The sequence below is a fragment of the Curcuma longa genome, chromosome 6 (assembly GCF_044706935.1).
Source record: "Curcuma longa cultivar G26 ecotype Majalengka, Jawa Barat chromosome 6, ITB_CL_G26_1.1, whole genome shotgun sequence".
Lineage (NCBI taxonomy): Eukaryota > Viridiplantae > Streptophyta > Magnoliopsida > Zingiberales > Zingiberaceae > Curcuma > Curcuma longa.
The window spans coordinates 5,456,810-5,470,196 of NC_133866.1; the positions used below are offsets into that span (position 1 = coordinate 5,456,810).

Sequence of the window (13,387 nt, forward strand, 5' to 3'; positions counted from 1 at the left end):
TTTCAACAGAATTACAAGAATTTTTTGCTGTAGTATTCCATCATAGTTGCCCCAAGAATACTAAATCATTTATATACTAAAAAATAGTTGGACTCTTAAACAAAGGGAATGATGCCTCTAATATGGTACAACTCTTCAGAGCTTGCTAGAACTCTAGCACATCTCAATCCTATGAACCTGCATTATGTTAGAAGTGATTTCAGCTATCTGAAATTTTGCTGTGCCAGGAAAAAAATACATTCTTTTTTGGTATCCAGATTCTAGATAACATACATCATCATAAGCTGTCAGGAGTTTGGTTTTTCGACATGTTGTCAACAACTTCTAATCCTTCCTTTGAAGCAATTATCACAGTGCATCTGCAATGGTAATCAAAAGAAGGATAATATATGACAAGATTAGAGTAATTAACTTTTGCAGGAAGACAATACTTAATTTATCAGAGAATCTCTGTATCATAGCAGTTATAAGTCTATGTCAAACTCAAAAGGGAGAAAATATTCGACAATGGTCAGAGAATACTAACGGAATGCGGCATATGATTCCATGGTCCACAACACCATCAACTTGATCCAGGCTTTCTGCAACTTGACCTGTATGGTACAGAAAAAAGGAAAAAAGTTACACTAAGAATGCAATAATAAGAAACAAACATCAACCAAGTTCCAATCTCTAATGCCATTAATCATTAACAAGCATCTATTGTAACTATAACCTTGTGTTTTATGCTCTATGTTATTCCCTGAAGACAAGAAACAAACAGTCTTGGTTAGATGGAATTTGTGAAAAGAGGTATTTACCTAGATCGAGTATAGGAGATGTGAAAATGACATCAAGAACATGGTGCCCTTCTTTAGTAACTAATGGGAAGTCGCCCCCTAGAGGACCTGCACCTCCAGATAGTGATCTTCTCCACACCTTTGCAACAAACCAAGAATACGAAATCTTGCACAGCTATAGTGTAGGTAAACTCACAAAAGCAATCAAAACATTGATATATAGGAAACAAGATGCATTTTTTGTTCATTCTTTTTGTCTTTGTTTCTATTGTAAGTATTCTCCTATTTATTTCTACATCTCCTTTTTGATGAAGTTTTTGGCATTGTTCATAGAATAGTTCTGTTTGACAATCATGGTTCATATATTTGAGTGGCTAGTTCTACATATCTGGACTCATGGTGATCAATATCGAAATAATCCCTCATTCAGTGGAAATATTCATTCCCAATCTGATCATAGCATGTAAAACCATACCTCGGCATCTCCAAGAAACAGATCGTCTATTTGTTCAGCAGTTTCCAGCCAATTACCCTGACAACCACAACTAAAATCTTGTTGGCTATCTCATTCACACTGCTTAGATCTACAGCATTTTCGCAATCAACAGAAGAACATACACTAGTAATCAGGACTGGAATAGATCCACCAAGTTCACCAGTGTATTGATTCTCAGTCACAATGTAAGCAACTCCACTAGCTCTCTTTATAATTGACTGCATAAAAGCACACCAAATCCACAGAACAAATATTGTAACATGAATACAATTCTAGTGATAGCACATGGTAAGGAAGATTTACCTTCTCTTCGATTATGGACTCACCACCGTCCAATTTTCTCCGACCAATCACAGCAGTTAATGTTCTCTTATCAATTAGATCGGCATCGTCAAATGCAAAATCAATCTGAATTAAAACCAGAAGATTATCCACTTAAACTGCTCTAATTCGATGGCATGAAATTTTAATCCTTACAGAAGGAACATGATATAGAAGTTACATATTGTACTAGAAAACACTTTCAAACATGAAAAATACTCACTAAAACAAACAGATAAGTATTCAACATATTTGGCAATAAGAATGTATGCACACTTGAAGATTTTCTTGGTAATTGTCCAGTGGAATTCCTGCCATTGCTGCTTTACTTGCACTAGAAACAGATCTGTAAAATGAAGACAACAACAAATGTGTAGTGGATAAAACATGTCATTGCTGAAGTTTAACTGTTAAATAATAGCACAGAAACAAAATAGCCAGTTAAGTCAGTAATAACATCTAGATGACTTGGGTCCTTTAGTGTAGGATTTTAACTTTGCATAAGCAATCGGTTTGAATGTGCTCGGTAAAACACTTAAACCTGTAAGTTAGTGATGTAGGTAAAGTTGCTCACTAATCTCAGGTAACACGCATATGATTTTGTTCGAAGCTTGATCATTGGAAAACAAACACACATCCAGTTAATCTGGTTAACAAGGAAAGCTGTTATAGCTCTTGTAGCGATAAGCTGGCTCAAAAAGGACTCCTTTGCAGAATAGAGAAACAAGTGACAGTAACCACAAACACTAACCAGTTTCAAGCAAGCTGTTTGTGACTCTTCTGACCTCAACTCAGCTCACTCCGACCGAGCTCGAAGCAGTTCGGTCGAGCGAAACCCAACCTGGCTAAACCCTTCCCAACACATCTTCTCTAGCTAACTTCCCCAATTGGTTTTTAACCATAATAGATAACTAAATTCGAAGACTAGCACAGATAGCTATTGTGGTTTTAAGTTTTAACCATAACATTTAGCTTCTTCATAGACACCAAGCTCCTCTTTTTGTTTTGTTTGAGTAGTAGCAAGTTAACCTTTGCTGGCTCATTACTAATGCTTAAAGTATGAAGCATTAAGTATGGGAGAAGAAGGAAATGAGCCATCAAATGCTTCAGGAAGGAGAAGGAGGAAGGAAGGCTCACGTTGGGACTCCGACGACGTCCTTGAGGCTTCCCTCTCGTAGTCGCTGGCCCAGATACTTTATGGCCAATCCGGAGGCGCGTCCCGACCCCAATCCCACCACCATCCCGCTCCTCACATGCTTATCCACCTTCACCATCCACCGGATCCAACACGGTTCAGTCGATCGGAAGGAAAACCTAAAAGAGAATAACAAGACGGCAGGCAATCTCCCCCCAAAGAGACGACATTCGTGAGAGAGTCGCTCACCGTAAGCTTGGCGGCCGCGAGGAGGTCGGGACTAGTGCACGCCACTGGGTGCCTCTGCCTGAAGAAGAAGCCGGCGGTATTCCGGCGGCGGGGAAGCGAGGAGGCTGGGGCGGCCCCGGAGAAGGATGCGGTGGCGACGGCGTGGACCATTGGCGGTGGCGGAGGGTTCGACGGAGGCTTATCTCTTTGGATGGATGGAAATGGAGCGGAGTGGCCGCTTCCCAGTTTGGCATGGCACGCGACTTAAGACACGACCGATGAGGTAAAACCCATCAGCCTTTTTCTATTTTCTGATTTTTTTCTATTTTATTTCTTAAAAAATAATAGTATGATCTATTAACTTGTCTCACCACTTAAATTATATGCAATTATGATTTACTAAAATATAATTTTATACTACAAATACATCTAAAGGATGTGTATCATTTCCTTAGCTTTAAGAACATAATGGTAAACAAAAAATCTTATACTTAACTCATGCAAAAATAGATGAAGAAAGGTTGCTTGACAATTTGCAGAAGTTACAGAATGAGAAGATAAGATAATTTTAGAGTCTGAAACCAAAACATTGTCATGAAGCACGAAAAGAAAAGAGTGACATAATTATTCTTGCTTTCTCCATCAGTTGGAGAAGGATCAAAGGACCCAATCACACCAATGACAAGGAAGAGCAAGATTGGTTGTTCTTGTTATTGCGGATCTACTTGGATCTCTGCCTCATCTTTCTGCGTTTCCTCTTCAGCCTCCTCATCCGCTTCTTCTTCCACTGCACAAAGGAGGACAAGTTTAAGGGTAAGTAATCCAAAAAGTATCGAAGTAACAGTCAGTTAATTGAAGCTCAAGCTGGCATTTTTAAAAGATGAGCAAAACTGATACGAAGAGAAAACAAGAAGAAAATTAGTCTTTTGATGACCAGGCAAGATGAGGGTATCTCAAAGAAGTAACACTTCATTAAGGTTTCCACAAACTAGAGTTGTCAGCGAGATATCGCTTGAAGTTCCTTCACTGGTTATCCTCTTCTTCCCTCTTTGATTCCTCCTACTGATCGATCAACACCGCACCACAGACACATCTTGTTCAGGTCAAACAATGAAACCTCAGAATGGAACAAGATTTCCAACCTAAGCTTCAGTTAAATTGGGGATTGGAGACCAACCAGACCGGTTGAGACAACAAAACATCTCAATTGGACCAGACTTGAGGAATTGCAAATTTGGGGTTGACGAATCAAGTACTCAACCCCTACAAAGCTTAGAAAATCATGAAAAACCCATAATGTACATTTCAGAAATAGAAGGATTTCTTGGTGCCATCCTCCAGGAGAGTGCAAGTGATTTCTCAGTGTTTGAAAAAGAGTGTTGGCATATTTATGTATATGCTTATGAAACTTAGAGAAACACGGAATACTACAATAACATATCAGAAATAGAAGGGTACTGCTACTTCAATAAACTGTCAAAATGAAGCACCATCAAAGTGATGTCTTAGTATTCAGACAACAACTCAGTGTTGATCCTTATGGATCTTAGAAAAACATGACCAAGTACAATGGGAAGAAAAAACATTGCAACTTGAACTGTAAAATTAAGCACCATAATCGAGGAGAGTGCAAGTGATTTCTTAGTATGCAGATGAGGATTAAGTGAACAAGATAAATGCAATATGTAGGATGTTGCAATTCACTTTTTCTCTATCATATAACACTATTGTTCCCTCCCTCAAAGTAAACACAGAATAAGTATTTACGCTTTCAAGTTGATCTTTTTTCAAAATTACTGCACGTAGCAAAATCATTACGCTATTGGAAACTAACAACAATTTACATAAATTAATTGATTGTACAAGAAAAATAACAGAAAAATCTATGATACACAAATAGCTTTGAAAATGATTAACCCAAAACAAAACATCTTGTTCATAGGGAACAGAAATATAAAAATTGAGTTAATACTCCACCACTTTGTCAACTTTAAGCCTTAGATGCTATCACTAGCCAAAGATCATATCTTCATATGAAACAAACGATAAAAAAGGACTTTTTGAACCCAATTCATATGTAGCTTTGAAAATGATTAACCCAAAACAAAACATCTTGTTCATAGGGAACAGAAATATAAAAATTGAGTTAATACTCCACCACTTTGTCAACTTTAAGCCTTAGATGCTATCACTAGCCAAAGATCATATCTTCATATGAAACAAACGATAAAAAAGGACTTTTTGAACCCAATTCATATGCAAAAAGGATCCACCCAAAAAAAACCTAGTGGAAGGGGCGATGGAGAGTTAAAAAGGATCGATCCTAGAAAAATCACGTTTGTAGGTAACATAAATATATTTTAAAAAAATGAGTTCATACTTCACCATCTTCATCAACTATAAGTTTTACATGGTATCGCTAGCCACTAATGAAAGAAACTAGGTAACAAAAGGCTTTCTTAAACCCAATCCATAAGCAAAATCGATCCATGCAAAGAAATCTATCGCAACGGGATGAAGGAGAACTGAGCCGTGATGCCAAAAGGTCTCACCTTTGCCCTCATCGCTGCGTCAGCGTCGTCCAACCCCTAACGTATCCCCTCTCGCGGCGATCGGCTACTTCTGATATGCGAAGGTTCTTACCATTCGATGGGTATTTATATAGCTCACGGATAACCCTAATCAGATAAATTAGGAAATTTGGGCTACTGATGGGCTTCGGCCCTACCAGAGGTGGGCCGGCCTTGTAAAAATTGGTCTCATCTTGATTTATGACTATGTTCTTGAATAAAACTAAATCAATTAATTCTTTTACGATAAGGTGGAATCTATCATCCTAGCGGCTCTATACAGTCGACCCCATGATCATCTTTAAAAAGATAAATCGAAAAACTACAATTGACCACGACAGATAAGGATATTGTCTTGGTTTCACCGAAATAAAGCAATTAATTCAATCAACTAGAAGTAAGCTAAACCAGTAAATTCAATCGACTAAAAGTGAATGAACCAGTCAGCTCAATCTAGTAAATAAAATAGATAAATTCATCTATAAAAATGGTTACAACATCATATTCAAAAATACAAAACACTCTCATTACAACAAATGAATGGGATAGATCTCACCTTTCACACACAAAAAGATGACAAACAAGTGTTTTTCTCTACTCTAGATACATAACAAATTCACTAAATTACAGTTTCAATGAATTCAGTGCTGAATTAGATTTCCTGCTTTCATTTGTCAGTAACAAACCTGAAGAGAAGCTGATGGAGAGAATGAAATAATTGTTTGTGAGCTCCAGAACATGGTGTTTGTTTGTTGTACCAAGAATGTGTTACAAGTGTGAAACTAGAACTGAAATGGTTTGGGAATGTCATGGATCTACCGTGCTCCGATCCAATAGCCTCCTAATGATATCGTTGTTCTATCCGGTGAAACCGACAAAAAGGACTTCAAAGACTAGGTGTGATCGGCATGTATCATATTCAGAAACTCCTTTGCTGAGGTATCATACTCAAGACTCTTAGATATATGAACTTTCATATGGGCATATAACCTCTGCCTTGCAGCCCGCTGCGTGAAAATGTCCGGCTCAAGAAGGACTTTCTATTTATAGACCAGCTCCTCCTCATGGCGTACCGCCTTCGCCAAGAAGTTATCCGCGCGTAAAGCAAAGGAAAAGAAACGACGATTAGAATCAGAAGCACAATCAAGCCGCAGAGGATCAAGACATTGCGAAATCCATCTTCCAGCCCAGGATATTTCTGGGCTGTCCATGGCACGCCACCAACGTTCATTCCGAATACTGTAAAACAAACCAAAGGCGTCGCATTAGCATTGTCATACAACAATTAAAAGATCTTCAGTAGGAGGAGAAAGAGGACTTACTTCCTGTTACTATAGATAAAGGAAGAAAGATCATAGAAAGGAAGGAAAGATAATAAAGCTTCCGATTTATTTGTTCAGACTGCCAGCTATCGAGACCAGCTTGAATTGCAGTGACCCGATTTACTATAAATCCCAAATTCTCTTTTAACCTCCTAAGACGACCTATTAGTTCTTCGAGAGCAACAATATCTTCATTTGCAAACCAACTTTTGGTTGAACATTTCTCCTTCACACGCGGGAATACTTGTTCACCATGGGATACAACCTGGATTATAACACGATCGGGAAAGAACACTTAACCAAAGCAATGTAAGAGATTAATTTCATGTAAACATGAAACATTTATCGTCCAATTGGTTAGCTAAGTAGGTAGAGAAAAATGTTGACAATGTCAAATAGCAACTAAGGATCAATCAAGATAATAACACACATACTTGTAGCAGGCGCTGTAAGTTCAAATGCATTTTGGGAAATCTTCGATCATCCAACATTTGCTTCTTCAATGCAGAGCCACCTGCACTAAAAGTGATTACTCAGAAGTCTCTAGGAAATATATCCGGCATATAGCAAAGATATACAAAATTGCTACATGAACACCCAAGTAACTAATGGAATCAAACCATGTGGTGTCCATGACCGCAACTGCAAAGCATCCAAACATCATGAAAAAGTATTGGTTAAATTGAATACTTGAACCCAAGAATCAGAAACAAGTAACTCATCGCTTATAGGTTGCAGAGCCGCTACTAAATAGTCCACCAATGGCATTACATGAGAAATTAACCAGGTGAATGCAATCAGTTTGTTGTGTTTGTATTCATACATGATATAGCACTTTTGGAGGATGACTTTGATACTAGACAGGTAAAAACAAGTCCCTCATCATCTCTATATGCTCTCAGATCAGATCTCAATTCCATCTCATAACACTATTATGTTGCTAATTGCATTACTTTCCTAGCTTTTTGAATTTCTTAAATTTTGTGTAAAGAGAAAATTACTAGGATTCTACTCAACCAATCGAAACAGGATTTGACTAATATGGTTAGAGTTCCATGCATAAATCTAAGAGACTGGCCATTTCCTCCCTAGTAGCTCCGAATTTTACCATATACGATATGGTGACATGATCAAAGTCTTGGTATATCTAGATTTACCTTGATATAGACATATATTTCACACTCAGCTCTAAATTATTCCCTCACTTCTTCTCATATCATCGAACAACATTTTTCAGTATACAATTTTGGGTAAAACTTCTTAGTTTCTAAAGTTTCTCCACAAATCAAGCTTAGAGTTTATTCTATTTGTATTCTCATCGATTAGCAAAAAATTAAAGCTAAGACCTTCCACATCAATGATAACATTGTCCTACAAGTATATGAATGATAATCTTCTACAAATTAAAAAGTAGAAGCAATTACCCTTGTCTAGTTCTAGCTCCACTGAATCCAATTCCATCTCAAGCTTCGTCACGATATCTTGGACATGGTCGACATGCGTGTCGATAATGTGCACAACAAGGTTAGAAACTCTGTGAGGAACTGCATTATCTGCCTCTTCTGAGTGGTTCATTGTCAACAAAAATTCAAGAACATGCTCCCGAATGACAATGCCGCTGCGTCCATCCTCTTTCTTTGCCAAACCCGGGCCTTCGACGCTCGGGATCTCCGATAGAAGCGACTGCCCGGTGGGCGAAAAGCCCAATCTTGGAACCCGTCCGAGGCTCACCGTTATGACAGAGTTCTCAGTGACCCTGGCAGCCAGCCGCATGGTGAAACTACTCGCCGCTGGACCCGGAGAATTCACCCGGAAGACGAGGGCACCGTCAACGTGTCCGCAGAAGGGGCCATTGCTGATTAGGGTTAGGATGTCTTGGAGCTTCAACGGGGGGCATAGAACATCGATGAGATACTGAGCAGAGACAGCCAACTTCTGGTTCCCCTTCGGGAGCTCCAGCTGATACCAGCAGAACTCTCGCCCGTGCCCTTCCTTCAAATCCCATTCCTTGTTGAAGTAGCTGCCCAATCCATCGAAAAGATAGGCTTTTTGCCGCACCGCGCCGGGGAAATGGGGGAAGTGCCGAGGCTCGCGCACGAGTGGCTCCAAGGAGGGTGGTTCCGCCTCCACATCTTCCCCCTCCGTCATCGCGTCGTCAGCAACGAGCTCCATCGCAGTAACACCGACGACTAAAGAGCCATAAAGATTCAATCTTTGGGAAGAAAACCAATCAAGAAAACCAGATTGAGGGAATGCGGAAACTATCCCAATCAAAACGAAATCTCGCAACAATAAACAAGAAAAGATTGAACTTTTAAGATGAAGAACATCAACCTCGTTTTAGGCGAAAAATACGCCGAAAGGGTCGGTGGAGGAACTCGCTCGTCGAAGGCGACAAGGGGCCTTGGACATTGATCTGCCGTGGAGATCGAGGAAGCTCACGGAGAGAGAAATGGCGAGAAAAAGGTTCGAAAGGTCGTCGTAATCGGCACCTTCCTCGATGTTTCCTCCTCCAACGTTACGCCGACTAATTTAGGAATAATAATAAGTGGATTATATTTATAAATAGTTTTTAAAAATATATTTTATCAATAATTAAAAAATACTTTTAATATTCAATACATTATTTTATGTAAATTAAATTACAAAGATAATTTTAACTCAAATAATTAAGTTTTTTGATAAATCGAGCAGTAGTTGTAAATGATCCAACGTTGGCAAATAAATTTAATGTTCGACTTATATGAGTTTATTATATTCACATATTAATTAAATTAATAAATTTAAAAAATTTATTAAATTAAAAAAATAATTTTGAATATATATGTATTCAATTTATTAATATTTATGAATAATATTTGTGAATTATATTAATCAATAAAATTTTTATCAACCTACTAAATAAGTTTATATTATCAATTTTAATAATCAATCAAATAAATTTTAAAAAAAATCTAAAGGAATTTAATGTGTCAATTACTTTAATTCATAATTAATAAGACAAATATAGGCAAAAAAAATTACAAGTCTACTGAGATCTTACCTTTTTTTTTAATGATCGTTGAAAAAGGAAAATATTTATTAAAAATCTTGAAGGAAATATAAAAATATTAATATTTATAGGCAACAATGTACCATGCCAACCCAAGTGAAAGACAAGAGAATAAACATAGTAAACTAAGCTTAACTCCATCCTAACCATAAAATTTAAATATATAGAAATTAAATTTAAAATTATTGAGAAAACACAATAACAAGATCAATTACTTGACTTTCTTTTATATTAAAATATTACTCTTGACACACATGCTTATCAAGATGACCTGTATTATTAATTAGATTTAACATATTGTCTTCTCATGAATGATTGAACTTATTTAATTCCTCAATCATGCCCATGTTTAGTTTAGATCTTCTGCAGAGTAATTTGTTTATATAAAAAAAATCTGAAAGGAATCACATTTCTTTTATCTGACATGATCTTCAGTAAAAGGTGTAAGAAATTGATATTTAACATTGTTGTTTTGAACAATAAATTTATACATAACCAATAAAAGAACAAAGAAAAGGGAGAAAAAATATTTGAAATCTCTGCCATGAGCATAAAGATTCTGAGCTTGGATCCGGGTGGGTGTAAAAATTCCTGACAGTTTTACAGCATTAAATGCAGGAAAGAAGATGAAAAGTATCAGGAACAGGGACCAGTAGCAACCACTTATTTCTCAAGACTGATTTATTGAATTAGTGGGCACCAAGAACAAAGCATCACAATCACATCACCCACTGCCCCTGTTTGTTGGTTTCATCTTCTTGTGTTTATTGGTGAGCAGCCCTTCTTCCAACCTACCTGCCCTTCAACCTCACCTTCATCACTCAATCTCTCCTAATTTACCTTCTTCTTCTGCTGCTTCTGGTGGTGGTGGTGGTGGTGGTGGTGAGTCTACTTTGCTCATTTTTTCCCCTTTTTTTCTTGGGCTTTTTGCTCTTGTGGTGGATTCAGGTAATATTTCAGGTCGCTTGTGTTTTCTTTGGTTGGGAGTTCTTGGTTAGAAGTCTTGGAACTGTTAGTGGTTTTATTTTCTTCATTTTTTTTTTGTTTTTGAGGGTAAAACTTTGCATGAAACTGCTTCAGGGAGTTGAAAGATTTGTGTAAAGGTTCAGATATGGTTTCTTGATTAAATACTTTTTGTGATACCTAGAACAAGAGCTTGTCTGTCTGATCATGTTCTTGGATCAGACCAAAGAATTAAAATAGCAAAGTGGAATAGATATGCTTTAGTGCCTTGAATAAACTAATTTGAGCCTTTATTTTATCATTTAAATCACATCTCAAAGGATCTAAAACTGTATTCTTGGATGAAAACTGCATATCAACCAAATGAACAGTGGAACCCTAATCCCTCTAAACTCTGTTTTCACCACAAGGCATCAACCCATTTTCAGATTTTATCTAGTTAAAACATGTTTTGAAAGGTTTATCTATTGATTTATCTGTCTTGTTGCTTAAAGAATCAATTGAGAACCTTGTCGAAAACATTGTTGGAACAGGAAACAAAATGTCTAAAAACATGATGGAGAATGCAGCTGAAAACCTTATCAGCAACATTGTTGAAACAGTTTCCGACGCAATCCAACATCAAACATCCAAACCTGAGCAAAATAGGACTTCTGCCCGAGTGAAAAGGCTATTCGGTCGCCAGGAAACCATCCATAGGATCTTTGGTGGTGGACAATGTATGCCACATTGTATCCATAATCCCTTTGCTAACTAACTTTCGGGGATGTATATCCTTACCGAGACAGAAGTGAACTAAACATGAGTTCTTTGACCTTGTAGCTGCTGATTTGCTGCTATGGAGGAACAAGAAGATCTCATCGAGTGTCTTGACCGGTGCCACAGCCATTTGGGTTCTCTTCGAATGGCTGAACTACCATTTCTTGACGATGTTCGCGTTTGCGCTCTTTGTCATAATGCTCGTTCAGTTCGGTTGGTCTAATATCTCCATCGTGTTGAATAGGTACTAAATATTCTGATCAAAACATGCTTGTTCAAGTTTATCGATAGCTGAAACTTCAATTCTTGCAGATCCACAACTCAAGTTCCTAGAGTTGCTATTCCTCAAGATGTATTTGTTAACGTTGCTACTTCACTAGGTGCCCAAATCAATCAATTCCTGAACTACATTCAAGATGTCGCTTGCGAAAGAAACTTGAGGCAGTTCCTAGTGGTATGTTCTTTATCGATCTTCATTACGCTTCGAATTGTAGAATGAACCAAATGAATTCCATTTCAGGTTACAGCAAGTTTGTGGGCTGCTGCTATTGTAGGAACTTGGTGCAATTTCCTAACTGTTATATATGTCGGTGAGAATTCCTTTTCGATTTCGGTTAACATTTGGCTCGAGTTCAGTGAGGATCATACGACGATAGACTCGTTACTGAAGTTCGACAAATCTGGTATATGCAGGATTTGTTTGTGCTCACACACTGCCAGTTCTGTATGAGAAATATGAAGATGAAATTGATGAGTTCTTGTATAAGCTCCTCGGACAAGTCCAGGACCGATACAGCAAAGTGGATGTGAGTGTGCTGGGCAAACTTTCCAAGGGAAATCTCAAATCCAAGAAGGATGATTAGATCGGAGAGTCGGTGATCGGTATGATGTAATATTGTCGAATAAAATCGAAAACCTCCGACCGAATGAGTTCGAACAGGATTGGAAACTCCTTTGTGAAGAAGAATCCATCAAGATGACAACTTGGAGGAGGATTTGGTGACAGTAGATGTTTTGTTGACGAAGCCATATGAAACCATTCAAATTGCTATGTGGACAAAATATTTAGATCAGATTCGTGTGGCTTCCTCATTGTCAACTAGTATTTGTGTGTGTGTGTTTTCGATTCTTAGTCTGATTTAAGTGAATGATGTATCATTAGCAGTTGTGTTTCTCTCATCTATTTCAGATTTGCTATGTCAGAACACTCCTTTTAGTCCATGATACTCTAACTTGAGTAACCAATTCAATCTTGTCCCTGGGACATGATTGAGTTACTTACTGCGGAGCAGATTTGTTGAAGTAGATAAGAGTCGAATTTTGACGAAGTCGAAGTAATATCCTCCTCCGTAGTGGTCAATTGTAGTTTTTCGATTTACCTCTTCATAGATGGTCATAGAACCGACCGTGTGAGGCCGTTAGGATGACAAATTTTATTTTATTATTGACATGCTGAAGAGTATAAGTATTCGACACAAATGTAACAAAAATATAAGAGTTAGAGAGTTGATATACAATGGGGTATAAAAGAGTGTCCATATAAGTAGGTGGGTGGGGGCGGGCAATACTATTTTACTAACTAGCTACTTCATTTTCTTCTGTTTTTTCTTCCCCAAGCATGACTTGAACATTGAAAGTTCATTAGAATTTATCTTTGCCTCCCTTCTAACTCTTTTCGGTATTCACAACTTCACAACTTGCTTGTTCCCTATAAGGAGAGTTCTAAATCTCATGTCAGGTGGTCGTTGTTTCAAGAGATCTT

The 13,387-nt window shown here is 37.7% G+C and overlaps 3 protein-coding genes and 1 long non-coding RNA gene across 8 annotated transcripts; 1 reads left to right on the forward strand and 3 right to left on the reverse strand.

Annotated features, from left to right (window-relative positions):
- Positions 1 to 30: 30 nt before the first annotated feature.
- On the reverse strand, positions 31 to 3,161 carry LOC141830905 (putative ribose-5-phosphate isomerase 4, chloroplastic). Its single transcript, XM_074718353.1, has 10 exons — positions 2,981 to 3,161; positions 2,734 to 2,861; positions 1,873 to 1,942; positions 1,579 to 1,683; positions 1,398 to 1,493; positions 1,255 to 1,311; positions 801 to 918; positions 527 to 593; positions 274 to 359; positions 31 to 177 (listed from the first exon to the last, which is right to left on the reverse strand). Exons 1-9 carry the CDS (start codon positions 3,128 to 3,130, stop codon positions 278 to 280), a joined length of 873 nt encoding a protein of 290 aa, XP_074574454.1. The 5' UTR covers positions 3,131 to 3,161; the 3' UTR covers positions 31 to 177; positions 274 to 277.
- A 309-nt stretch (positions 3,162 to 3,470) lies between these two features.
- Positions 3,471 to 5,601, reverse strand: LOC141831211 (uncharacterized). Its single transcript, XR_012602019.1, has 2 exons — positions 5,512 to 5,601; positions 3,471 to 3,746 (listed from the first exon to the last, which is right to left on the reverse strand). It is a non-coding gene; the product is annotated as an uncharacterized LOC141831211 (long non-coding RNA).
- A 386-nt stretch (positions 5,602 to 5,987) lies between these two features.
- LOC141830964 (uncharacterized) lies at positions 5,988 to 9,331 on the reverse strand. 2 transcript variants are annotated; one of them, XM_074718416.1, is made up of 5 exons: positions 9,186 to 9,331; positions 8,276 to 9,040; positions 7,286 to 7,365; positions 6,852 to 7,116; positions 5,988 to 6,768 (listed from the first exon to the last, which is right to left on the reverse strand). In XM_074718416.1, exons 2-5 carry the CDS (start codon positions 9,021 to 9,023, stop codon positions 6,503 to 6,505), a joined length of 1,359 nt encoding a protein of 452 aa, XP_074574517.1. In that variant the 5' UTR covers positions 9,024 to 9,040; positions 9,186 to 9,331; the 3' UTR covers positions 5,988 to 6,502. The 2 variants fall into 2 exon arrangements, with proteins under 2 accessions (XP_074574517.1, XP_074574516.1); XM_074718415.1 differs by having other exon boundaries at positions 8,276 to 9,063.
- A 1,293-nt stretch (positions 9,332 to 10,624) lies between these two features.
- On the forward strand, positions 10,625 to 12,822 carry LOC141830811 (reticulon-like protein B8). Of its 4 annotated transcripts, none has more exons than XM_074718242.1 (6): positions 10,625 to 10,770; positions 11,400 to 11,585; positions 11,689 to 11,869; positions 11,938 to 12,079; positions 12,146 to 12,215; positions 12,319 to 12,822. In XM_074718242.1, the coding sequence occupies exons 2-6, from the start codon at positions 11,408 to 11,410 to the stop codon at positions 12,486 to 12,488; spliced, it is 741 nt and encodes a 246-aa protein (XP_074574343.1). In that variant the 5' UTR covers positions 10,625 to 10,770; positions 11,400 to 11,407; the 3' UTR covers positions 12,489 to 12,822. The 4 variants fall into 4 exon arrangements, with proteins under 4 accessions (XP_074574343.1, XP_074574340.1, XP_074574342.1 ...); XM_074718239.1 differs by having other exon boundaries at positions 10,627 to 10,785; XM_074718241.1 differs by having other exon boundaries at positions 10,627 to 10,776.
- The last annotated feature ends 565 nt before the right edge of the window (positions 12,823 to 13,387 follow it).